This window comes from Salvelinus fontinalis, chromosome 15, assembly GCF_029448725.1.
Source record: "Salvelinus fontinalis isolate EN_2023a chromosome 15, ASM2944872v1, whole genome shotgun sequence".
NCBI lineage: Eukaryota > Metazoa > Chordata > Actinopteri > Salmoniformes > Salmonidae > Salvelinus > Salvelinus fontinalis.
In genome coordinates, this window is record NC_074679.1 from 696,354 (window position 1) to 722,267 (window position 25,914).

The window sequence follows — 25,914 nt, forward strand, 5'->3', positions numbered from 1 at the left end:
GGAACCTGACCTTAAAGATCTCATCCAGGCCTGTCTGTTTGACTCCTAGTACCTTGCTGAGGGCCCCGATCTCATCCAGGCCTGTCTGTTTGACTCCTAGTACCTCGCTGAGGGCCCTGACCTTAAAGATCTCATCCAGGCCTGTCTGTTTGACTCCTAGTACCTTGCTGAGGGCACCGATCTCATCCAGGCCTGTCTGTTTGACTCCTAGTACCTTGCTGAGGAACCGGACCTTAAAGATCTCATCCAGGCCTGTCTGTTTGACTCCTAGTACCCTGCTGAGGGCCCTGACCTTAAAGATCTCATCCTGGCCTGTCTGTTTGACTCCTAGTACCTTGCTGAGGGCCCTGACCTTAAAGATCTCATCCAAGCCTGTCTGTTTCACTCCTAGTACCTTGCTGAGGGCCCTGACCTTAAAGATCTCATCCAGGCCTGTCTGTTTGACTCCTAGTACCTTGCTGAGGGCCCTGACCTTAAAGATCTCCTCCAGGCCTGTCTGTTTGACTCCTAGTACCTTGCTGAGGAACCTGACCTTAAAGATCTCCTCCAGGCCTGTCTGTTTGACTCCTAGTACCTTGCTGAGGGCCCTGACCTTAAAGATCTCATCCAGGCCTGTCTGTTTGACTCCTAGTACCTTGCTGAGGGCCCTGACCTTAAAGATCTCCTCCAGGCCTGTCTGTTTGACTCCTAGTACCTTGCTTAGGAACCTGACCTTAAAGATCTCACCCAGGCCTGTCTGTTTGACTCCTAGTACCTTGCTGAGGGCCCTGACCTTAAAGATCTCATCCAGGCCTGTCTGTTTGACTCCTAGTACCTTACTGAGGGCCCTGACCTTAAAGATCTCATCCAGGCCTGTCTGTTTGACTCCTAGTACCTTGCTGAGGGCCCTGACCTTAAAGATCTCCTCCAGGCCAGTCTGTTTGACTCCTAGTACCTTGCTGAGGAACCTGACCTTAAAGATCTCCTCCAGGCCTGTCTGTTTGACTCCAAGTACCTTGCTGAGGGCCCTGACCTTAAAGATCTCATCCAGGCCTGTCTGTTGGACTCCTAGTACCTTGCTGAGGAACCTGACCTTAAAGATCTCATCCAGGCCTGTCTGTTGGACTCCTAGTACCTTGCTGAGGAACCTGACCTTAAAGATCTCCTCCAGGCCTGTCTGTTTGACTCCTAGTACCTCGCTGAGGGCCCTGACCTTAAAGATCTCATCCAGGCCTGTCTGTTTGACTCCAAGTACCTTGCTGAGGAACCTGACCTTAAAGATCTCATCCAGGCCTGTCTGTTTGACTCCTAGTACCTTGCTGAGGGCCCCGATCTCATCCAGGCCTGTCTGTTTGACTCCTAGTACCTCGCTGAGGGCCCTGACCTTAAAGATCTCATCCAGGCCTGTCTGTTTGACTCCTAGTACCTTGCTGAGGGCACCGATCTCATCCAGGCCTGTCTGTTTGACTCCTAGTACCTTGCTGAGGAACCGGACCTTAAAGATCTCATCCAGGCCTGTCTGTTTGACTCCTAGTACCCTGCTGAGGGCCCTGACCTTAAAGATCTCATCCTGGCCTGTCTGTTTGACTCCTAGTACCTTGCTGAGGGCCCTGACCTTAAAGATCTCATCCAAGCCTGTCTGTTTCACTCCTAGTACCTTGCTGAGGGCCCTGACCTTAAAGATCTCATCCAGGCCTGTCTGTTTGACTCCTAGTACCTTGCTGAGGGCCCTGACCTTAAAGATCTCCTCCAGGCCTGTCTGTTTGACTCCTAGTACCTTGCTGAGGAACCTGACCTTAAAGATCTCCTCCAGGCCTGTCTGTTTGACTCCTAGTACCTTGCTGAGGGCCCTGACCTTAAAGATCTCATCCAGGCCTGTCTGTTTGACTCCTAGTACCTTGCTGAGGGCCCTGACCTTAAAGATCTCCTCCAGGCCTGTCTGTTTGACTCCTAGTACCTTGCTTAGGAACCTGACCTTAAAGATCTCACCCAGGCCTGTCTGTTTGACTCCTAGTACCTTGCTGAGGGCCCTGACCTTAAAGATCTCATCCAGGCCTGTCTGTTTGACTCCTAGTACCTTACTGAGGGCCCTGACCTTAAAGATCTCATCCAGGCCTGTCTGTTTGACTCCTAGTACCTTGCTGAGGGCCCTGACCTTAAAGATCTCCTCCAGGCCAGTCTGTTTGACTCCTAGTACCTTGCTGAGGAACCTGACCTTAAAGATCTCCTCCAGGCCTGTCTGTTTGACTCCAAGTACCTTGCTGAGGGCCCTGACCTTAAAGATCTCATCCAGGCCTGTCTGTTGGACTCCTAGTACCTTGCTGAGGAACCTGACCTTAAAGATCTCCTCCAGGCCTGTCTGTTTGACTCCAAGTACCTTGCTGAGGGCCCTGACCTTAAAGATCTAATCCAGGCCTGTCTGTTGGACTCCTAGTACCTTGCTGAGGGACCTGACCTTAAAGATCTCATCCAGGCCTGTCTGTTTGACTCCTAGTACCTTGCTGAGGACCCTGACCTTAAAGATCTCATCCAGGCCTGTCTGTTTGACTCCTAGTACCTTGCTGAGGAACCTGACCTTAAACATCTCATCCAGGCCTGTCTGTTTGACTCCTAGTACCTTGCTGAGGGCCCTGACCTTAAAGATCTCATCCAGGCCTGTCTGTTTGGCTCCTAGTACCTCGCTGAGGGCCCTGACCTTAAAGATCTCATCCAGGCCTGTCTGTTTGACTCCTAGTACCTTGCTGAGGGCCCTGACCTTAAAGATCTCATCCAGGCCTGTCTGTTTGACTCCTAGTACCTTGCTGAGGGACCTGACCTTATAGATCTCATCCAGGCCTGTCTGTTGGACTCCTAGTACATTGCTGAGGGCCCTGATCTCATCCAGGCCTGTCTGTTTGACTCCTAGTACCTTGCTGAGGGCCCTGACCTTATAGATCTCATCCAGGCCTGTCTGTTTGACTCCTAGTACCTTGCTGAGGTCCCTGACCTTAAAGATCTCATCCAGGCCTGTCTGTTTGACTCCTAGTACCTTGCTGAAGGACCTTAAAGATCTCCTCCAGGCCTGTCTGTTTGACTCCTAGTACCTTGCTGAGAGACCTGACCTTAAAGATCTCATCCAGGCCTGTCTGTTTGACTCCTAGTACCTTGCTGAGGGCCCTGATCTCATCCAGGCCTGTCTGTTTGACTCCTAGTACCTTGGGGAGGGCCCTGACCTTAAAGATCTCATCCAGGCCTGTCTGTTTGACTCCTAGTACCTTGCTGAGGGACCTGACCTTAAAGATCTCATCCAGGCCTGTCTGTTTGACTCCTAGTACCTTGCTGAGGGCCCTGATCTCATCCAGGCCTGTCTGTTTGACTCCTAGTACCTTGCTGAGGAACCTGACCTTAAAGATCCCCTCCAGGCCTGTCTGTTTGACTCCTAGTACCTTGCTGAGGGCCCTGACCTTAAAGATCTCATCCAGGCCTGTCTGTTTGACTCCTAGTACCTTGCTGAAGGACCTTAAAGATCTCATCCAGGCCTGTCTGTTGGACTCCTAGTACCTTGGGGAGGGCCCTGACCTTAAAGATCTCATCCAGGCCTGTCTGTTTGACTCCTAGCACCTTGCTGAGGGCCCTGACCTTAAAGATTTAATCCAGGCCTGTCTGTTTGACTCCTAGTACCTTGCTGAGGGCCCTGACCTTAAAGATCTCCTCCAGGCCTGTCTGTTTGACTCCTAGTACCTTGCTGAGGGCCCTGACCTTAAAGATCTCCTCCAGGCCTGTCTTTTTGACTCCTAGTACCTTGCTGAGGGACCTGACCTTAAAGATCTCATCCAGGCCTGTCTGTTTGACTCCTAGTACCTTGGGGAGGAACCTGACCTTAAAGATCTCATCCAGGCCTGTCTGTTTGACTCCTAGTACCTTGCTGAGGGCCCTGACCTTAAAGATCTCATCCAGGCCTGTCTGTTTGACTCCTAGTACCTTGCTGAGGACCCTGACCTTAAAGATCTCATCCAGGCCTGTCTGTTTGACCCCTAGTACCTTGCTGAGGGCCCTGACCTTAAAGATCTCATCCAGGCCTGTCTGTTTGACTCCTAGTACCTTGGGGAGGCTCCTGACCTTAAAGATCTCATCCAGGCCTGTCTGTTTGACTCCTAGTACCTTGCTGAGGGCCCTGACCTTAAAGATCTCATCCAGGCCTGTCTGTTTGACCCCTAGTACCTTGCTGAGGGTCCTGACCTTAAAGATCTCATCCAGGCCTGTCTGTTTGACTCCAAGTACCTTGCTGAGGGCCCTGACCTTAAAGATCTCATCCAGGCCTGTCTGTTTGACTCCTAGTACCTTGCTGAGGGCCCTGACCTTAAAGATCTCATCCAGGCCTGTCTGTTTGACTCCTAGTACCTTGCTGAGGAACCTGACCTTAAAGATCTCATCCAGGCCTGTCTGTTTGACTCCTAGTACCTTGCTGAGGGCCCTGACCTTAAAGATCTCATCCAGGCCTGTCTGTTTGACTCCTAGTACCTTGCTGAGGACCCTGGCCTTAAAGATCTCATCCAGGCCTGTCTGTTTGACCCCTAGTACCTTGCTGAGGGCCCTGACCTTAAAGATCTCATCCAGGCCTGTCTGTTTGACTCCTAGTACCTTGGGGAGGCTCCTGACCTTGAAGATCTCATCCAGGCCTGTCTGTTTGACTCCTAGTACCTTGCTGAGGGCCCTGACCTTAAAGATCTCATCCAGGCCTGTCTGTTTGACCCCTAGTACCTTGCTGAGGGCCCTGACCTTAAAGATCTCATCCAGGCCTGTCTGTTTGACTCCAAGTACCTTGCTGAGGGCCCTGACCTTAAAGATCTCATCCAGGCCTGTCTGTTTGACTCCTAGTACCTTGCTGAGGGCCCTGACCTTAAAGATCTCATCCAGGCCTGTCTGTTTGACTCCTAGTACCTTGCTGAGGAACCTGACCTTAAAGATCTCATCCAGGCCTGTCTGTTTGACTCCTAGTACCTTGCTGAGGGCCCTGACCTTAAAGATCTCATCCAGGCCTGTCTGTTTGACTCCTAGTACCTTGCTGAGGGCCCTGACCTTAAAGATCTCATCCAGGCCTGTCTGTTTGACTCCTAGTTCCTTGCTGAGGGACCTTAAAAGATCTCCTCCAGGCCTGTCTGTTTGACTCCTAGTACCTTGCTGAGAGACCTTAAAGATCTCATCCAGGCCTGTCTGTTTGACTCCTAGTACCTTGCTGAGGGCCCTGACCTTATAGATCTCATCCAGGCCTGTCTGTTGGACTCCTAGTACCTTGTTGAGGGCCCTGACCTTAAAGATCTCATCCAGGCCTGTCTGTTTGACTCCTAGTACCTTGCTGAGGAACCTGACCTTAAAGATCTCATCCAGACCTGTCTGTTTGACTCCTAGTACCTTGCTGAGGGCCCCGATCTCATCCAGGCCTGTCTGTTTGACTCCTAGTACCTTGGGGAGGGCCCTGACCTTAAAGATCTCATCCAGGCCTGTCTGTTTGACTCCTAGTACCTTGCTGAGGGCCCTGACCTTAAAGATCTCATCCAGGCCTGTCTGTTTGACTCCTAGTACCTTGCTGAGGGCCCTGACCTTAAAGATCTCATCCAGGCCTGTCTGTTTGACTCCTAGTACCTTGCTGAGGGTCCTGACCTTAAAGATCTCATCCAGGCCTGTCTGTTGGACTCATAGTACCTTGCTGAGGGCCCTGACCTTAAAGATCTCATCCAGGCCTGTCTGTTTGACCCCTAGTACCTTGCTGAGGGCCCTGACCTTAAAGATCTCATCCAGGCCTGCCTGTTTGACTCCTAGTACCTTGCTGAGGGCCCTGGCCTTAAAGATCTCATCCAGGCCTGTCTGTTTGACTCCTAGTACCTTGCTGAGGGCCCTGACCTTAAAGATCTCATCCAGGCCTGTCTGTTTGACTCCTAGTACCTTGCTGAGGGTCCTGACCTTAAAGATCTCATCCAGGCCTGTCTGTTGGACTCCTAGTACCTTGCTGAGGGCCCTGACCTTAAAGATCTCATCCAGGCCTGTCTGTTTGACTCCTAGTACCTTGCTGAGGGCCCTGACCTTAAAGATCTCATCCAGGCCTGTCTGTTTGACTCCAAGTACCTTGTTGAAGGACCTTAAAGATCTCCTCCAGGCCTGTCTGTTTGACCCCTAGTACCTTGCTGAGGGCCCTGACCTTAAAGATCTCATCCAGGCCTGTCTGTTTGACTCCTAGTACCTTGGGGAGGCTCCTGACCTTGAAGATCTCATCCAGGCCTGTCTGTTTGACTCCTAGTACCTTGCTGAGGGCCCTGACCTTAAAGATCTCATCCAGGCCTGTCTGTTTGACCCCTAGTACCTTGCTGAGGGCCCTGACCTTAAAGATCTCATCCAGGCCTGTCTGTTTGACTCCAAGTACCTTGCTGAGGGCCCTGACCTTAAAGATCTCATCCAGGCCTGTCTGTTTGACTCCTAGTACCTTGCTGAGGGCCCTGACCTTAAAGATCTCATCCAGGCCTGTCTGTTTGACTCCTAGTACCTTGCTGAGGAACCTGACCTTAAAGATCTCATCCAGGCCTGTCTGTTTGACTCCTAGTACCTTGCTGAGGGCCCTGACCTTAAAGATCTCATCCAGGCCTGTCTGTTTGACTCCTAGTACCTTGCTGAGGGCCCTGACCTTAAAGATCTCATCCAGGCCTGTCTGTTTGACTCCTAGTTCCTTGCTGAGGGACCTTAAAAGATCTCCTCCAGGCCTGTCTGTTTGACTCCTAGTACCTTGCTGAGAGACCTTAAAGATCTCATCCAGGCCTGTCTGTTTGACTCCTAGTACCTTGCTGAGGGCCCTGACCTTATAGATCTCATCCAGGCCTGTCTGTTGGACTCCTAGTACCTTGTTGAGGGCCCTGACCTTAAAGATCTCATCCAGGCCTGTCTGTTTGACTCCTAGTACCTTGCTGAGGAACCTGACCTTAAAGATCTCATCCAGACCTGTCTGTTTGACTCCTAGTACCTTGCTGAGGGCCCCGATCTCATCCAGGCCTGTCTGTTTGACTCCTAGTACCTTGGGGAGGGCCCTGACCTTAAAGATCTCATCCAGGCCTGTCTGTTTGACTCCTAGTACCTTGCTGAGGGCCCTGACCTTAAAGATCTCATCCAGGCCTGTCTGTTTGACTCCTAGTACCTTGCTGAGGGCCCTGACCTTAAAGATCTCATCCAGGCCTGTCTGTTTGACTCCTAGTACCTTGCTGAGGGTCCTGACCTTAAAGATCTCATCCAGGCCTGTCTGTTGGACTCATAGTACCTTGCTGAGGGCCCTGACCTTAAAGATCTCATCCAGGCCTGTCTGTTTGACCCCTAGTACCTTGCTGAGGGCCCTGACCTTAAAGATCTCATCCAGGCCTGCCTGTTTGACTCCTAGTACCTTGCTGAGGGCCCTGGCCTTAAAGATCTCATCCAGGCCTGTCTGTTTGACTCCTAGTACCTTGCTGAGGGCCCTGACCTTAAAGATCTCATCCAGGCCTGTCTGTTTGACTCCTAGTACCTTGCTGAGGGTCCTGACCTTAAAGATCTCATCCAGGCCTGTCTGTTGGACTCCTAGTACCTTGCTGAGGGCCCTGACCTTAAAGATCTCATCCAGGCCTGTCTGTTTGACTCCTAGTACCTTGCTGAGGGCCCTGACCTTAAAGATCTCATCCAGGCCTGTCTGTTTGACTCCAAGTACCTTGTTGAAGGACCTTAAAGATCTCCTCCAGGCCTGTCTGTTTGACTCCTAGTACCTTGCTGAGGGCCCTGACCTTAAAGATCTCATCCAGGCCTGTCTGTTTGACTCCTAGTACCTTGCTGAGGGCCCTGACCTTAAAGATCTCATCCAGGCCTGTCTGTTTGACTCCTAGTACCTTGCTGAGGGCCCTGACCTTAAAGATCTCATCCAGGCCTGTCTGTTTGACTCCTAGTACCTTGCTGAGGGCCCTGACCTTAAAGATCTCATCCAGGCCTGTCTGACTCCTAGTACCTTGGGGAGGGCCCTGACCTTAAAGATCCATCCAGGCCTGTCTGTTTGACTCCTAGTACCTTGCTGAGGGCCCTGACCTTAAAGATCTCACCCAGGCCTGTCTGTTTGACTCCAAGTACCTTGGGGAGGGCCCTAACCTGTTGGGGATGGGGGCGCTGTTTAGACTATTTATGCTAATTTGGCTAATTTTTTAAACGGCTTCCCACAAAATCCTTGATCGTACAATATGCATATTATTATTATTATTGGATAGAAAACAGTCTATAGTTTCTATAGGAGTTGAAATTTTGTCTCTAAGTGGAACAGAGCCCATTCTACAGCAATTTCCCTGACATGGAGTCAGATTTGAGAAATGTTGGCCACTCTTCTGAAGTCAGTTAAAAGGGCACTGTCGTTGCTATGACTATACGGACACTTCTTACGTCTTCCCCTGGATGCCTTTACGTGATGACGATTCCAACGGGGTCGATTGCGCGTTCACAGGCCCTACAAATGAAAAAACCCTGAAGCTAGTCATTCTTTGGGAGCTGCGTCATGAGCCTAGAGGACACCGGCGCGCACCTGTTCCAAGCGTTAGTTTAGCCTGTTATATTTCTCCGGTCATCTTTTCACTCGTTATAGGAGTTAAAAACATCATAAGGTAGTTAATTTAAAGCGTTTTATAGCAATTTATATCCGTTTAGTGCGATTTTGGGACATTTATTTTTGCAACGATGTGAAAAGTTGGGCACGCTTTTCAGTTCATCCCGAACGCAGTTGACATTTCCACATGGCAAGAGGACAGCTTTCCACCAAAAGACGATTTCTCCCAAGAAAGGATCCTTTGCCCAAGATACTGATGGAAGAACAGCTCAAGGTAGGACATTTTTATTATGATAAATCGTGTTTCTGTCGAAACATTTTAGTGGCTTAGGACGCCATGTTTTTTGACGTAGCTTCGCTTGGCGCAAACTGTATTGAAAAGTAAGGATAAATTAAAAAATGTAATAACGCAATTGTATTAAGAATTAAATTGTCTATCAATCCCTGTCCACCCTATATTTTTTAGTCACGTTTATGAGTATTTATGTATAAGAGTAGATCACTGTCTAAGTGGCGCAAGGACTTTTTCTTTACCAGCTTGTCTACATTTCACATTGTCTAACCATGATTTTGGTGGCTAAATATAAACATTTTCGATCAAACTGTATATGCATGTTGTAATGTGATGTTACAGGAGTGTCATCGGAAGAATTCTGAGAAGGTTAGTGAAAAAATTAATATCTTTTGGCGATGTTGACTTTTATCGCTCACTTTGGCTAGAATCAATGCTGGGGTAATGTTTGCACATGTGCTAAGCTAATATAACGATTTATTGTGTTTTCGCTGTAAGACACTTAGAAAATCTGAAATATTGTCTGTATTCACAGGATCTGTGTCTTTCGATTCGTGTATGCTGTGTATTTTTACGAAATGTTTGATGATTAGTAGTTAGGTAAACACGTTGCTCATTGTAATTATTCTAGTCCATTTGTGATGGTGGGTGCAATTGTAAACTATGCCATATACCTGAAATATGCACTTTTTTCTAACAAAACCTATCCCATACCATAAATATGTTATCAGACTGTCATCTAATGAGTTTTTTTGTTGGTTAGGGGCTATAAATATCTTAGTTTAGCCGAATTGGTGATGGCTACTGGTGTTGGTGGACAAATAAAAGATGGTGGATTATGCTAATGTGTTTTTAGGTAATAGATGTACATCTTTACATATTGTGTCTTCCCTGTAAAACATTTTAAAAATCGGAAATGTTGACTGGATTCATAAGATCTGTGTCTTTCATTAGCTGTATTGGACTTTAATGTGTGAAAGTTAAATATTTTAAAAAAATATTTTTTTTGAATTTCGCGGCACTGGTTTTTCAGTGGGGGGGGGGGGGGGGTGTGCCGCTAGCGCCACGCTGATCCTAGACAGGTTAAAGATCTCATCCAGGCCTGTCTTTTTGACTCCTAGTACCTTGCTGAGGGACCTGACCTTAAAGATCTCATCCAGGCCTGTCTGTTTGACTCCTAGTACCTTGCTGAGGGCCCTTACCTTAAAGATCTCATCCAGGCCTGTCTGTTTGACTCCTAGTACCTTGCTGAGGGCCCTGACCTTAAAGATCTCATCCAGGCCTGTCTGTTGGACTCCTAGTACCTTGCTGAGGGCCCTGACCTTAAAGATCTCATCCAGGCCTGTCTGTTTGACTCCTAGTACCTTGGGGAGGGCCCTGACCTTAAAGATCTCATCCAGGCCTGTCTGTTTGACTCCTAGTACCTTGCTGAGGGCCCTGACCTTAAAGATCTCATCCAGGCCTGTCTGTTTGACTCCTAGTACCTTGCTGAGGGCCCTGACCTTAAAGATCTCCTCCAGGCCTGTCTGTTTGACTCCTAGTACCTTGCTGAGGGCCCTGACCTTAAAGATCTCATCCAGGCCTGTCTGTTTGACTCCTAGTACCTTGCTGAGGGTCCTGACCTTAAAGATCTCATCCAGGCCTGTCTGTTGGACTCCTAGTACCTTGCTGAGGGCCCTGACCTTAAAGATCTCATCCAGGCCTGTCTGTTTGACCCCTAGTACCTTGCTGAGGGCCCTGACCTTAAAGATCTCATCCAGGCCTGTCTGTTTGACTCCTAGTACCTTGCTGACCTTAAAGATCTCATCCAGGCCTGTCTGTTTGACTCCTAGTACCCTGCTGAGGTCCCTGACCTTAAAGATCTCCTCCAGGCCTGTCTGTTGGACTCCTAGTACCTTGCTTGCTGTGGTGATAATCCTTTTCAGCACATTTCTCTGTCTGACAGTGTAGACCAAGTGAATTGATACACCATCCAAAGTGTACTTCACTTAAAAGGATATTCAATGTCTGCTTTTGTTTACCCATCTACCATTGGAAAACCTCCCTGGTCTTTGTGGTTGAATCTGTGGTTTAAATTCACTCTTCGACCGAGGGATCTGACAGATAATTGTATGTTTGGGGTACAGAGATGAGGTAGTCATTCAAAAACCAGAGTGAGTCCATGCAACTTATTATGTGACTTGTTAAGGAACATTTTTACTCCTGAACTTATTTAGGCTCGTTGCCATGACAAAGGGGTTGAATACTTATTGACTCAAGACATTTCAGCTTTTCATTTTGAATTCATTTGTAAACATTTGTAAAAACATAATTCCACGTTGACATTATGGGGTGTTGTGGGTAGGCCAGTGACCCCAAACAAATCTACATTTTATCCATTTTAAATGCAGGCTGTAAGAACAAAAATGTGGAATAAGTCAAGATAATACTTTCTGAAGGCTCTGGATACGTCATCATCATCATCATCATCATCATCATCATCATCATCATCATCATCATCATCACTCACCGATGTCGTACTGCTGCACCTGGCTGACGTATCCATATAGAGGGCAGTGTCCGAAGAGGACCAGCATGACTGGACTACCCCCCTCCAACAGGGGGGGCACTACGTGGGCAGAGTGTCCCACCACGGCCCACTGTTCCTGGGCTCGGGCTGAGAGGAACACCCAGGTCTGGTTCTGGATGTGGAACACCCACAGCTGGCTGGTCACGTTGCCGGTAGAGTCGATCTTCCCTCCGTACATGTAGATCTTTCCCTGGATTAGAGAGGAGGAACAGGACGTCAGAGAGGAGGAACAGGATGTCAGAGAGGAGGAACAGGACGTCAGAGAGGAGGAACAGGACGTCAGAGAGGAGGAACAGGACGTCAGAGAGGAGGAGGAACAGGACGTCAGAGAGGAGGAGGAACAGGACGTCAGAGAGGAGGAGGAACAGGACGTCAGAGAGGAGGAGGAACAGGACGTCAGAGAGGAGGAGGAACAGGACGTCAGAGAGGAGGAGGAACAGGACGTTAGAGAGGAGGAGGAACAGGACGTTAGAGAGGAGGAACAGGACGTCAGAGAGGAGGAACAGGACGTCAGAGAGGAGGAACAGGACGTTAGAGAGGAGGAACAGGACGTCAGAGAGGAGGAGGAACAGGACGTCAGAGAGGAGGAGGAACAGGACGTCAGAGAGGAGGAGGAACAGGACGTCAGAGAGGAGGAGGAACAGGACGTCAGAGAGGAGGAACAGGACGTCAGAGAGGAGGAACAGGACGTCAGAGAGGAGGAACAGGACGTCAGAGAGGAGGAACAGGACGTCAGAGAGGAGGAACAGGACGTCAGAGAGGAGGAGGAACAGGACTTCAGAGAGGAGGAGGAACAGGACGTCAGAGAGGAGGAACAGGACGTCAGAGAGGAGGAACAGGACGTCAGAGAGGAGGAACAGGACGTTAGAGAGGAGGAACAGGACGTCAGAGAGGAGGAACAGGACGTTAGAGAGGAGGAACAGGACGTTAGAGAGGAGGAACAGGACGTTAGAGAGGAGGAACAGGACGTTAGAGAGGAGGAACAGGACGTCAGAGAGGAGGAACAGGACGTCAGAGAGGAGGAACAGGACGTCAGAGAGGAGGAACAGGACGTCAGAGAGGAGGAACAGGACGTCAGAGAGGAGGAACAGGACGTCAGAGAGGAGGAACAGGACGTTAGAGAGGAGGACAAGTCATGACAGCTTATGCCTTAACCTTAATTGCTTACTGTTGATAATGGCCAGAGGGTTTGGAGAGATTTATTGAGAATTAATAAACGCTTGAAATAAATAATATTTCTTTAGTATCACGGATGCAGACAGTGAACTCTAACCTAAGATCCCCAGTCTGAAAAACGAGGGTTTAACAGGGGCAATACTATTGTTATTACCTCATCAATGTTTCTACATCATGACGAGCTAACATGCCTGGAGAACACATACCTCATGAAGTGCCAGAGAGTGTCCGTATCGTCCCATGACTGAGTTGACAGAGACGTTGAGAGACAGCCAGCGCTGGGAGCTGAGGTTATACCTGGGGGGAGAGAGAGAAGATCAGGACCACTGAGCATCACAGGCAAGACCAGGTAGGCCAGGACCAGGCCAGGACCAGGTAGGCCAGGACCAGGCCAGGACCAGGTAGGCCAGGACCAGGTAGGCCAGGACCAGGCAGACCAGGACCAGGTAGGCCAGGACCAGGCAGACCAGGACCAGGTAGGCCAGGACCAGGCAGACCAGGACCAGGCAGACCAGGACCAGGTAGGCCAGGACCAGGCAGGCCAGGACCAGGTAGGCCAGGACCAGGCAGGCCAGGACCAGGCAGGCCAGGACCAGGCAGGCCAGGACCAGGTAGGCCAGGACCAGGTAGGCCAGGACCAGGCAGGCCAGAACCAGGTAGGCCAGGACCAGGTAGGCCAGGACCAGGTAGGCCAGGACCAGGTAGGCCAGGACCAGGCAGACCAGGACCAGGCAGACCAGGACCAGGTAGGCCAGGACCAGGCAGACCAGGACCAGGTAGGCCAGGACCAGGTAGGGGTTTGGTCACAGATAAGTTTCTCCATTGAGTCCACTCTCTTGTCCAGGACTAGGCTTAATGTGTGTCTGGGAAACCTAGCCGTTGAGTACAGGATAGAAAACCGGCACCTCTTTTCAGAGGCCACTGATAAGGGGACATTGTTTTCCATGGTCCTATAAGCCGGATGGGAACAACTGTCCTGGTACAGAGCTGAAATGTAATACAGACAGCTAACATGTGATATCATGATGTCCAGTGGTATTTTGTTTTATTTCAGGGTTTTTTTTACCCCTTTTTTTCCCTAATTTCGTGATACCCAATTGGTAGTTACAGTCTTGTCTCATCGCTGCAACTCCCCTTTAGACTCGGGAGAGGCGAAGGGGGAGAGGCAAAGGGGGAGAGGCGAAGGGGGAGAGGCAAAGGGGGAGAGGCAAAGGGGGAGAGGCAAAGGGGGAGAGGCAAAGGGGGAGAGGCAAAGGGGGAGAGGCGAAGGGGGAGAGGGGGAGAGGAGACGGGGGAGAGGAGACGGGGGAGAGGCGAAGGGGGAGAGGCGAAGGGGGAGAGGCGAAGGGGGAGAGGCGAAGGGGGAGAGGCGAAGGGGGAGAGGCGAAGGGGGAGAGGCGAAGGGGGAGAGGCGAAGGGGGAGAGGCGAAGGGGGAGAGGCGAAGGGGGAGAGGCGAAGGGGGAGAGGCGAAGGGGGAGAGCCGTTTGTCCTCCGAAACACAACCCAACCAAGCCGCACTGTTTCTTGACACAATGCCTACTTCATCAGGAAGCCGGCCGCACCAAAGTGTCTGAGGAAACACCGTACACCTGGCGACCGTGTCAGAGTGCACTGAACAGGAGTTGCTAGAGCGCGATGGGACAAAGACATCCCTGCCGGCCAAACCCTCCCCTAACCCGGTCGACGCTAGGCCAATTGTGCACCGCCCCATGGGTCTCCCGGTCGCGGTCTACTACGGTCGGACTCAAACCCAGAACCTCTAGTGGCACAGCGCCACTTGTGAGGCCTTTTGTGTCAACACCTGCTACCAACTAGCCAGCCAGGTTGCAATAGAGCCTGCTTCGTCTGAAATAGCTAACGAACGTTTCCAGCGCTGTAGAAGCTGTGTTTATTACGGTCTTGTCCGGGACAATATTGACAATCCAGAGTTCCAATGTAGTAAATATTTGCTAGCGGAGGACGACAGGAATGAGGTGGCTTTGTTTAGCAAACAAATCTCAATTCTGCTCAAATTTAAAAATGGGGCGAAATTGGAACTTTCTAGCTATCAGCTCGGGCCGAATGGATGTTTACGAGACTTGCCATCTGTCCCTATTCAAACGGCCTGTGCTACCTGGAACTAGCCTGTCAAGGAAGTCCTCTCCATCTGTCCCAATCTAAATGATCTGTGCTACCTGGAACTAGCCTGCCAAGGAAGTCCTCACCATCTGTCCCTATTCGAATGACCTGTGCTACCTGGAACTAGCCTGCCAAGGAAGTCCTCTCCATCAGTCCCTATCTGAATGACCTGTGCTACCTGGAACTAGCCTGCCAAGGAAGTCTTCTCCATCTGATTATCTTCCTCAATCTTGTAATGAAGTAGAACAAGAAGATTGTTCCCGTCAGTCCCATGTCACAAGTCGTGGAAACCGAAGGCAGCAGACGGGAGTGACTGCGAGAGGTTCGGATCAGATTGACATCAGGAACGATGCACTGGTGCCTGATCCACCTGCACTTTCATCACTGGGACTGCCTGTGTCTGTGACAGCTACCACGCTGACTCCAGCAGTGGCTTCGATGACTGCCTGTGTCTGTGACAGCTGTGCTGGCTGCTACCACGCTGACTGCAGCAGCGGCTTCGTTGTCCAGTTTGGCTCCTCTCTCTGCTCTCTCTGGATCTGATGGAGAACTGCCTGCTGTGGGAGGTCTGGACCTGTCGCCGGGAGCAGCAGGCATACACTATCCCGCTTCTCGTGGAGCCGTGAAAGGTTCAACGAATTGTGTGAGGGGTAGGAATGGGTTTCTCGAACAGATTTCTCGATTCCCTTCTCCGGACGTTGTATTGGGCAGTTCAATGGTGAGAAATGTATCAGTACCTGGAGCAAAAACGGTGTGCTATCCAGGAGCAGGAGTACAGGACATCAATAAGCTGTTCCCAAACATTATAAACCAGCATCAGGACATCAATAAGCTGCTCCCAAACATTAACCTGCATCAGGACATCAATAAGCTGCTCCCAAACATTAACCTGCATCAGGACATCAATAAGCTGCTCCCAAACATTATAAACCTGCATCAGGACATCAATAAGCTGCTCCCAAACATTATAAACCTGCATCAGGACATCAATAAGCTGCTCCCAAACATTAACCAGCATCAGGACATCAATAAGCTGTTCCCAAACATTAACCTGCATCAGGACATCAATAAGCTGCTCCCAAACATTAACCTGCATCAGGACATCAATAAGCTGCTCCCAAACATTAACCTGCATCAGGACATCAATAAGCTGCTCCCAAACATTAACCTGCATCAGGACATTAATAAGCTGCTCCAAAACACTATTAACCAGCATCAGGACATCAATAAGCTGCTCCCGAACATTAACCTGCATCAGGACATCAATAAGCTGCTCCCAAACATTAACCTGCATCAGGACATCAATAAGCTGTTCCCAAACATTAACCTGCATCAGGACATCAATAAGCTGCTCCCAAACATTAACCTGCATCAGGACATCAATAAGCTGCTCCCAAACATTAACCTGCATCAGGACATCAATAAGCTGTTCCCAAACATTAACCTGCATCAGCGTTGGAAGACACTGTAAGTAACCTGTTCCTGTTACATTGTACAACCTTCAATGTCATAATTATGTACAATTCTGGTAAATTAATTACAGTCTTTGTTAGGAAATGGTCTTCACATAGTTCTCAACGAGCCAGGCGGTCCAAACTGCTGCATATACCCTGACTCTGCTTGCACAGAACGCACGATATAAGTGACACAATTTCCCTAGTTTAAATAAATTTATGTTAGCAGGCAATATTAACTAAATATGCAGGTTTAAAAATATATACTTGTGTATTGATTTTAAGAAAGGCATTGATGTTTATGGTTAGGTACATTGGTGCAACGACAGGGCTATTTTTCGCGAATGCGCTTTTGTTAAATCACGCGTTTGGCGAAGTCGGCTGTGATTCAATGATAAACTAACAGGCACCGCATCGATTATATGCAATGCAGGACAAGCTAGATAAACTAGTAATATCAACCATGTGTAGTTAACTAGTGATTATGTTAGGATTGATTGTTTTTTTAATAAGATAGGTTTAATGCTAGCTAGCACCTTACCTCCTTGCTACATTCGCAGAACAGGTAGTCAGCCTGCCACGCGGTCTCCTCGGGGAGTGCAATGTAATCGATCGGTGTCCAAAAATGCTGATTGACGATTGTTATGAAAACTTGAAATTCTGCCCTAATTAATCGGCCATTCCGATTAATCGGTCGGCCTCTAGTATGTACGTACAAAGTCACTGTGGGGACGACATCCTCAATGCACTTATTGATAAAGCCAGTGACTGATGTGGTGTACTCCTCAATGCCATCGGAAGAATCCCGGAACATATTCCAGTCTGTGCAAAACAGTCCTGTAGTTTACCATCTGCTTCATCTGACCACTTGTTTATAGACTGAGTCACTGGTGCTTCCTGCTTTAATTTTAGCTTGTCACAGGAATCAGGAGGATAGAATTATAGTCAGATTTGCCAAATGGAGGGTGAGGGAGAGCTTTGTACGTGTCTCTGTATGTGGAGTAAAGGTGGTCTAGAGTTTTCTTCCCTCTGGTTGCACATTTAACATGCTGATAGAAAAGAGGTAAAACGGATTCATGTTTCCCTGCATTAAAGTCCCCGGCCACTAGGAGCGCTGACTCTGGATGAGCGTTTTCCTGTTTGCTTATAGTGGTATAGCTCATTGAGTGCGGTCTTAGTGCCAGCATCAGTCTGTGGTGGGATGTAAACAGCTACGAAGAATACAGATGAAAACTCTCTAGGTAGGCAGTGTGGTCTACAGCTTATCATGAGATACTCTACCTCAGGCGAGCAAAACCTCGAGACTTCCTGAGATATTGTGCACCAGCTGTTGTTTACAAATATACATAGACCACCACCCCTTGTCTTACCAGAGGCTGCTGTCCTGCTGATACAGTGTATAACCTGCCACCCCTTGTCTTACCAGAGGTGTCTGTTCTATCTGATACAGTGTATAACCTGCCACCCCTTGTCTTACCAGAGGCTGCTGTTCTATCTGATACAGTGTATAACCTGCCACCCCTTGTCTTACCAGAGGCTGCTGTTCTATCTGATACAGTGTATAACCTGCCACCCCTTGTCTTACCAGAGGCTGCTGTCCTGCTGATACAGTGTATAACCTGCCACCCCTTGTCTTACCAGAGGCTGCTGTCCTGCTGATACAGTGTATAACCTGCCACCCCTTGTCTTACCAGAGGCTGTTGTCCTGCTGATACAGTGTATAACCTGCCACCCCTTGTCTTACCAGAGGCTGCTGTCCTGCTGATACAGTGTATAACCTGCCACCCCTTGTCTTACCAGAGGCTGCTGTTCTATCCTGCTGATACAGTGTATAACCTGCCACCCCTTGTCTTACCAGAGGCTGCTGTTCTGTCCTGCTGATACAGTGTATAACCTGCCACCCCTTGTCTTACCAGAGGCTGCTGTCCTGCTGATACAGTGTATAACCTGCCACCCCTTGTCTTACCAGAGGTGTCTGTTCTATCCTGCTGATACAGTGTATAACCTGCCACCCCTTGTCTTACCAGAGGCTGCTGTCCTGCTGATACAGTGTATAACCTGCCACCCCTTGTCTTACCAGAGGCTGCTGTCCTGCTGATACAGTGTATAACCTGCCACCCCTTGTCTTACCAGAGGCTGCTGTTCTGTCCTGCTGATACAGTGTATAACCTGCCACTCCTTGTCTTACCAGAGGCTGCTGTCCTGCTGATACAGTGTATAACCTGCCACCCCTTGTCTTACCAGAGGCTGCTGTTCTACCCTGCTGATACAGTGTATAACCTGCCACCCCTTGTCTTACCAGAGGCTGCTGTCCTGCTGATACAGTGTATAACCTGCCACCCCTTGTCTTACCAGAGGCTGCTGTTCTATCCTGCTGATACAGTGTATAACCTGCCACCCCTTGTCTTACCAGAGGCTGTTGTCCTGCTGATACAGTGTATAACCTGCCACCCCTTGTCTTACCAGAGGCTGCTGTCCTGCCGATACAGTGTATAACCTGCCACCCCTTGTCTTACCAGAGGCTGCTGTCCTGCCGATACAGTGTATAACCTGCCACCCCTTGTCTTACCAGAGGTGTCTGTTCTGTCCTGCTGATACAGTGTATAACCTGCCACCCCTTGTCTTACCAGAGGCTGCTGTCCTACTGATACAGTGTATAACCTGCCACCCCTTGTCTTACCAGAGGCTGCTGTCCTGCTGATACAGTGTATAACCTGCCACCCCGTGTCTTACCAGAGGCTGCTGTCCTGCTGATACAGTGTATAACCTGCCACCCCTTGTCTTACCAGAGGCTGCTGTTCTGTTCTGCTGATACAGTGTATAACCTGCCACCCCTTGTCTTACCAGAGGCTGCTGTCCTGCTGATACAGTGTATAACCCGCCACCCCTTGTCTTACCAGAGGCTGCTGTTCTGTCCTGCTGATACAGTGTATAACCTGCCACCCCTTGTCTTACCAGAGGCTGCTGTCCTGCTGATACAGTGTATAACCTGCCACCCCTTGTCTTACCAGAGGCTGCTGTTCTATCTGATACAGTGTATAACCTGCCACCCCTTGTCTTACCAGAGGCTGCTGTCCTGCTGATACAGTGTATAACCTGCCACCCCTTGTCTTACCAGAGGCTGCTGTCCTGCTGATACAGTGTATAACCTGCCACCCCTTGTCTTACCAGAGGCTGCTGTCCTGCTGATACAGTGTATAACCTGCCACCCCTTGTCTTACCAGAGGCTGCTGTTCTATCCTGCTGATACAGTGTATAACCAGCCACCCCTTGTCTTACCAGAGGCTGCTGTCCTGCTGATACAGTGTATAACCTGTCACCCCTTGTCTTACCAGAGGCTGCTGTTCTATCTGATACAGTGTATAACCTGCCACCCCTTGTCTTACCAGAGGCTGCTGTCCTGCTGATACAGTGTATAACCTGCCACCCCTTGTCTTACCAGAGGCTGCTGTCCTGCTGATACAGTGTATAACCTGCCACCCCTTGTCTTACCAGAGGCTGCTGTCCTGCTGATACAGTGTATAACCTGCCACCCCTTGTCTTACCAGAGGCTGTTGTCCTGCTGATACAGTGTATAACCTGCCACCCCTTGTCTTACCAGAGGCTGCTGTCCTGCTGATACAGTGTATAACCTGCCACCCCTTGTCTTACCAGAGGCTGCTGTTCTATCCTGCTGATACAGTGTATAACCTGCCACCCCTTGTCTTACCAGAGGCTGCTGTTCTGTCCTGCTGATACAGTGTATAACCTGCCACCCCTTGTCTTACCAGAGGCTGCTGTCCTGCTGATACAGTGTATAACCTGCCACCCCTTGTCTTACCAGAGGTGTCTGTGCTGTCCTGCTGATACAGTGTATAACCTGCCACCCCTTGTCTTACCAGAGGCTGCTGTTCTGTCCTGCTGATACAGTGTATAACCTGCCACCCCTTGTCTTACCAGAGGCTGCTGTCCTGCTGATACAGTGTATAACCTGCCACCCCTTGTCTTACCAGAGGTGTCTGTTCTATCTGATACAGTGTATAACCTGCCACCCCTTGTCTTACCAGAGGCTGCTGTCCTGCTGATACAGTGTATAACCTGCCACCCCTTGTCTTACCAGAGACTGCTGTTCTATCCTGCTGATACAGTGTATAACCTGCCACCCCTTGTCTTACCAGAGGCTGCTGTCCTGCTGATACAGTGTATAACCTGCCACCCCTTGTCTTACCAGAGGCTGCTGTCCTGCTGATACAGTGTATAACCCACCACCCCTTGTCTTACCAGAGGCTGCTGTCCTGCTGATACAGTGTATAACCTGCCACCCCTTGTCTTACCAGAGGCTGCTGTTCTATCTGATACAGTGTATAACCTGCCACCCCTTGTCTTACCAGAGGCTGCTGTTCTATCTGATACAGTGTATAACCTGCCACCCCTTGTCTTACCAGAGGCTGCTGTCCTGCTGATACAGTGTATAACCTGCCACCCCTTGTCTTACCAGAGGCTGCTGTCCTGCTGATACAGTGTATAACCTGCCACCCCTTGTCTTACCAGAGGCTGCTGTTCTGTCCTGCTGATACAGTGTATAACCTGCCACCCCTTGTCTTACCAGAGGCTGCTGTCCTGCTGATACAGTGTATAACCTGCCACCCCTTGTCTTACCAGAGGCTGCTGTTCTACCCTGCTGATACAGTGTATAACCTGCCACCCCTTGTCTTACCAGAGGCTGCTGTTCTATCCTGCTGATACAGTGTATAACCTGCCACCCCTTGTCTTACCAGAGGCTGCTGTCCTGCTGATACAGTGTATAACCTGCCACCCCTTGTCTTACCAGAGGCTGCTGTCCTGCTGATACAGTGTATAACCTGCCACCCCTTGTCTTACCAGAGGCTGCTGTCCTGCTGATACAGTGTATAACCTGCCACCCCTTGTCTTACCAGAGGCTGCTGTCCTGCTGATACAGTGTATAACCCACCACCCCGTGTCTTACCAGAGGCTGCTGTCCTGCTGATACAGTGTATAACCTGCCACCCCTTGTCTTACCAGAGGCTGCTGTCCTGCTGATACAGTGTATAACCTGCCACCCCTTGTCTTACCAGAGGCTGCTGTCCTGCTGATACAGTGTATAACCTGCCACCCCTTGTCTTACCAGAGGCTGCTGTTCTATCCTGCTGATACAGTGTATAACCTGCCACCCCTTGTCTTACCAGAGGCTGCTGTCCTGCTGATACAGTGTATAACCTGCCACCCCTTGTCTTACCAGAGGCTGCTGTTCTATCTGATACAGTGTATAACCAGCCACCCCTTGTCTTACCAGAGGCTGCTGTCCTGCTGATACAGTGTATAACCTGCCACCCCTTGTCTTACCAGAGGCTGCTGTTCTATCTGATACAGTGTATAACCAGCCACCCCTTGTCTTACCAGAGGCTGCTGTTCTATCCTGCTGATACAGTGTATAACCTGCCACCCCTTGTCTTACCAGAGGCTGCTGTCCTGCTGATACAGTGTATAACCTGCCAGCTGTATGTTATCCATGTCGTCATTCAGCCACGACTCGGTGAAACATAAGATGTTACAGTTAACGTCCCGTTGGTAGGATGTACGTGTTTTTAGTCCGTCCAATTTACTATCCAGCGATTGTAAATTTGGCCAATAGTACAGATGGCAAAGGCAGATTAGCCAGTCATCGCTTGATCACAAGGCACCTGATCTCCTTCCGCAAAATCTCAGTGTCTCTCTCCTGCGAATGACGGGGATGAGGGCCTGTTTGGCTGTCTGACTCATTAAAGAAAAACTATTTGTCCAATTCAATGTCCAGAAGCTCTTTTCGGTCATAAGAGACGGTAGCAGCAACATTAATGTACAAAATAAAACAAATAAAACAGCACGTTTAAGAGCCAATAAAACAGCTCCTTTCCGGCGCCATGTGTTTGATAATCTACGTGATATCAACATAGAGGTATATTATCTGGGTGACTTCAATATTGGACTGACTTTCATCAAGCTGCCCACTCAAGAAAAAAACTTGGTTCAGGTTATCAGTCAACCTACCTACTGTCGTTACAAATAGCACAGGAATTAAATCATCCACATGTAATCATCACATCTTTACTAATGCAGCAGAAATGTGCTTTAAAGCAGTATCCAGATCCATCGGATGTATTGATCATAATATAGTAGCCATATTTGGGGCGTAGCCTAATTAGAGCGTTGGAAAGGTTGCAAGTTCGAATCCCCGAGCGGACATGGTACAAAGCTGTCGTTCTGCCCCTAAACAAGGCAGTTCCTTGGCCGTCATTAAAAATAAGAATTTGTTCTTAACTGACTTGCCTAGTTAAAAAAAAGGTCAAATTAAAAATTAAAAAATACATTAAGGAAAACCAAAGTTCCAAAGGCCTAATATAGAGGTCATAGAATATGTTTTGTAGTGATTCATATGTTGATGATGTAAAGAATATTTGCTGGTATGTGGTGTGTAATGAGGAGGAACCAAAATGATGAGAGAAAGAGGCAAAAGGTTGCTCATTCCAGTTACTAATAAGCTAATTAATAAAAGTACCAAAAACTGTTAAATCCCCTTGGATTGATGGAGGGATGAGGCAAAAGGCAAATAGGTCTGGCAGCACAACTGATTGGCAAACATACTGCAAATTAAGAAATCATGTGACTCAACTAAATGAAAAATAAACTATACTACGAAACGAAAATAAATGATAAAGCGAATGATAGTAAAATGCTTTGGAGCACCTTAAATTCATCACTCTTTGAATCAGATGGCTCAAAATCTCACAAAATCTACTGATATTGACAACTACTTTATTTCCTTTTTTATTGGCAAGATAAGCAAACTTGGGCATGACATGCCAGCCACGCCAGCAACACACGCTGACACACAGTATATGTGACACATCCAAGTTATGAAAAGATAAGAAATGTCCTTTTGAACACCGTAAAGTCAGTTAAGAGGTGAATGTTTTGTTGTTGTCTATCAACAATGACAAGCCACCATGACAATCTGGATGGAAAATTACTGAGAATAATAGTGGATGAGATTGTCACTCCTATTTGCCATATCCTTAATTTAAGCGTTCTAGAGAGCATCTGCCCTCAGGCCTGGAGGGAAGCTAAAGTCATTCTGATCCATAATAAACCCCAGGAAGAGTAGCTGCTGCCTTGGCAGGAACTAATGGGGATCCATAATAAACCCCAGGAAGAGTAGCTACTGCCTTGGCAGGAACTAATGGGGATCCATAATAAACCCCAGGAAGAGTAGCTGCTGCCTTGGCAGGAAATAATGGGGATCCATAATAAACCCCAGGAAGAGTAGCTGCTGCCTTGGCAGGAACTAATGGGGATCCATAATAAACCCCAGGAAGAGTAGCTGCTGCCTTGGCAGGAACTAATGGGGATCCATAATAAACCCCAGGAAGAGTAGCTGCTGCCTTGGCAGGAACTAATGGGGATCCATAATAAACCCCAGGAAGAGTAGCTGCTACCTTGGCAGGAACTAACGGGGATCCATAATAAACCCCAGGAAGAGTAGCTGCTGCCTTGGCAGGAACTAATGGGGATCCATAATAAACCCCAGGAGGAGTAGCTGCTGCCTTGGCAGGAACTAATGGGGATCCATAATAAACCCCAGGAAGAGTAGCTGTTGCCTTGGCAGGAACTAATGGGGATCCATAATAAACCCCAGGAAGAGTAGCTGCTGCCTTGACAGGAAGTAATGGGGATCCATAATAAACCTCAGGAAGAGTAGCTGCTGCCTTGGCAGGAAGTAATGGGGATCCATAATAAACCCCAGGAAGAGTAGCTGCTGCCTTGGCAGGAACTAAAGGGGATCCATAATAAACCCCAGGAAGAGTAGCTGCTGTACGTGACAGGAACTAATGAGGATCCATAATAAACCCCAGGAAGAGTAGCTGCTGCCTTGGCAGGAAGTAATGGGGTTTCATAATAAACCCCAGGAAGAGTAGCTGCTGCCTTGGCAGGAAGTAATGGGGATCCATAATAAACCCCAGGAAGAGTAGCTACTGCCTTGGCAGGAACTAAAGGGGATCCATAATAAACCCCAGGAAGAGTAGCTGCTGCCTTGGCAGGAACTAATGGGGATCCATAATAAACCCCAGGAAGAGTAGCTGCTGCCTTGGCAGGAAGTAATGGGGATCCATAATAAACCCCAGGAAGAGTAGCTGCTGCCTTGGCAGGATGTAAATGGGGATCCATAATAAACCCCAGGAAGAGTAGCTGCTGCCTTGGCAGGAAGTAATGGGGATCCATAATAAACCCCAGGAAGAGTAGCTGCTGCCTTGGCAGGAACTAATGGGGATCCATAATAAACCCCAGGAAGAGTAGCTGCTGCCTTGGCAGGAACTAATGGGGATCCATAATAAACCCCAGGAAGAGTAGCTGCTGCCTTGGCAGGAACTAATGGGGATCCATAATAAACCCCAGGAAGAGTAGCTGCTGCCTTGGCAGGAACTAATGGGGATCCATAATAAACCCCAGGAAGAGTAGCTGCTGCCCTGGCAGGAACTAACAGGGATCCATAATAAACCCCAGGAAGAGTAGCTGCTGCCTTGGCAGGAACTAACGGGGATCCATAATAAACCCCAGGAAGAGTAGCTGCTGCCTTGGCAACAGGAACTAATGGGGATCCATAATAAACCCCAGGAAGAGTAGCTGCTGCCTTGGCAGGAACTAATGGGGATCCATAATAAACTCCAGGAAGAGTAGCTGCTGCCTTGGCAGGAACTAATGGGGATCCATAATAAACCCCAGGAAGAGTAGCTGCTGCCTTGACAGGAACTAATGGGGATCCATAATAAACCCCAGGAAGAGTAGCTGCTGCCTTGGCAGGAACTAATGAGGATCCATAATAAACCCCAGGAAGAGTAGCTGCTGCCTTGGCAGGAACTAATGGGGATCCATAATAAACCCCAGGAAGAGTAGCTGCTGCCTTGGCAGGAACTAATGGGGATCCATAATAAACCCCAGGAAGAGTAGCTGCTGCCTTGGCAACAGGAACTAATGGGGATCCATAATAAACAGGAAGAGTAGCTGCTGCCTTGGCAGGAACTAATGGGGATCCATAATAAACAGGAAGAGTAGCTGCTGCCTTGACAGGAACTAATGGGGATCCATAATAAACCCCAGGAAGAGTAGCTGCTGCCTTGACAGGAACTAACGGGGATCCATAATAAACCCCAGGAAGAGTAGCTGCTGCCTTGGCAGGAAGTAACGGGGATCCATAATAAACCCCAGGAAGAGTAGCTACTGCCTTGGCAGGAACTAACGGGGATCCATAATAAACCCCAGGAAGAGTACCTGCTGCCTTTGCAGGAACTAATGGGGATCCATAATAAACCCCAGGAAGAGTAGCTGCTGCCTTGACAGGAACTAACGGGGATCCATAATAAACCCCAGGAAGAGTAGCTGCTGCCTTGGCAGGAACTAATGGGGATCCATAATAAACCCCAGGAAGAGTAGCTGTTGCCTTGGCAGGAACTAATGGGGATCCATAATAAACCCCAGGAAGAGTAGCTGCTGCCTTGACAGGAAGTAATGGGGATCCATAATAAACCTCAGGAAGAGTAGCTGCTGCCTTGGCAGGAAGTAATGGGGATCCATAATAAACCCCAGGAAGAGTAGCTGCTGCCTTGGCAGGAACTAAAGGGGATCCATAATAAACCCCAGGAAGAGTAGCTGCTGTACGTGACAGGAACTAATGAGGATCCATAATAAACCCCAGGAAGAGTAGCTGCTGCCTTGGCAGGA

The 25,914-nt window shown here is 49.0% G+C and overlaps 1 protein-coding gene across 7 annotated transcripts in view; it reads right to left on the reverse strand.

Annotated features, from left to right (window-relative positions):
* LOC129811250 (attractin-like) overlaps positions 1-25,914 on the reverse strand; it is a 242,380-nt gene that overhangs the window by 189,104 nt on the left and 27,362 nt on the right. For all 7 annotated transcript variants that reach the window (XM_055862407.1, XM_055862410.1, XM_055862406.1 and 4 more), the window contains exons 7-8: positions 12,795-12,885; positions 11,353-11,602 (exon numbers count right to left, since the gene is read on the reverse strand). In XM_055862407.1, the coding sequence (XP_055718382.1) occupies positions 11,353-11,602; positions 12,795-12,885 (341 nt within the window). The remainder of the gene's footprint in view (positions 1-11,352; positions 11,603-12,794; positions 12,886-25,914) is intronic.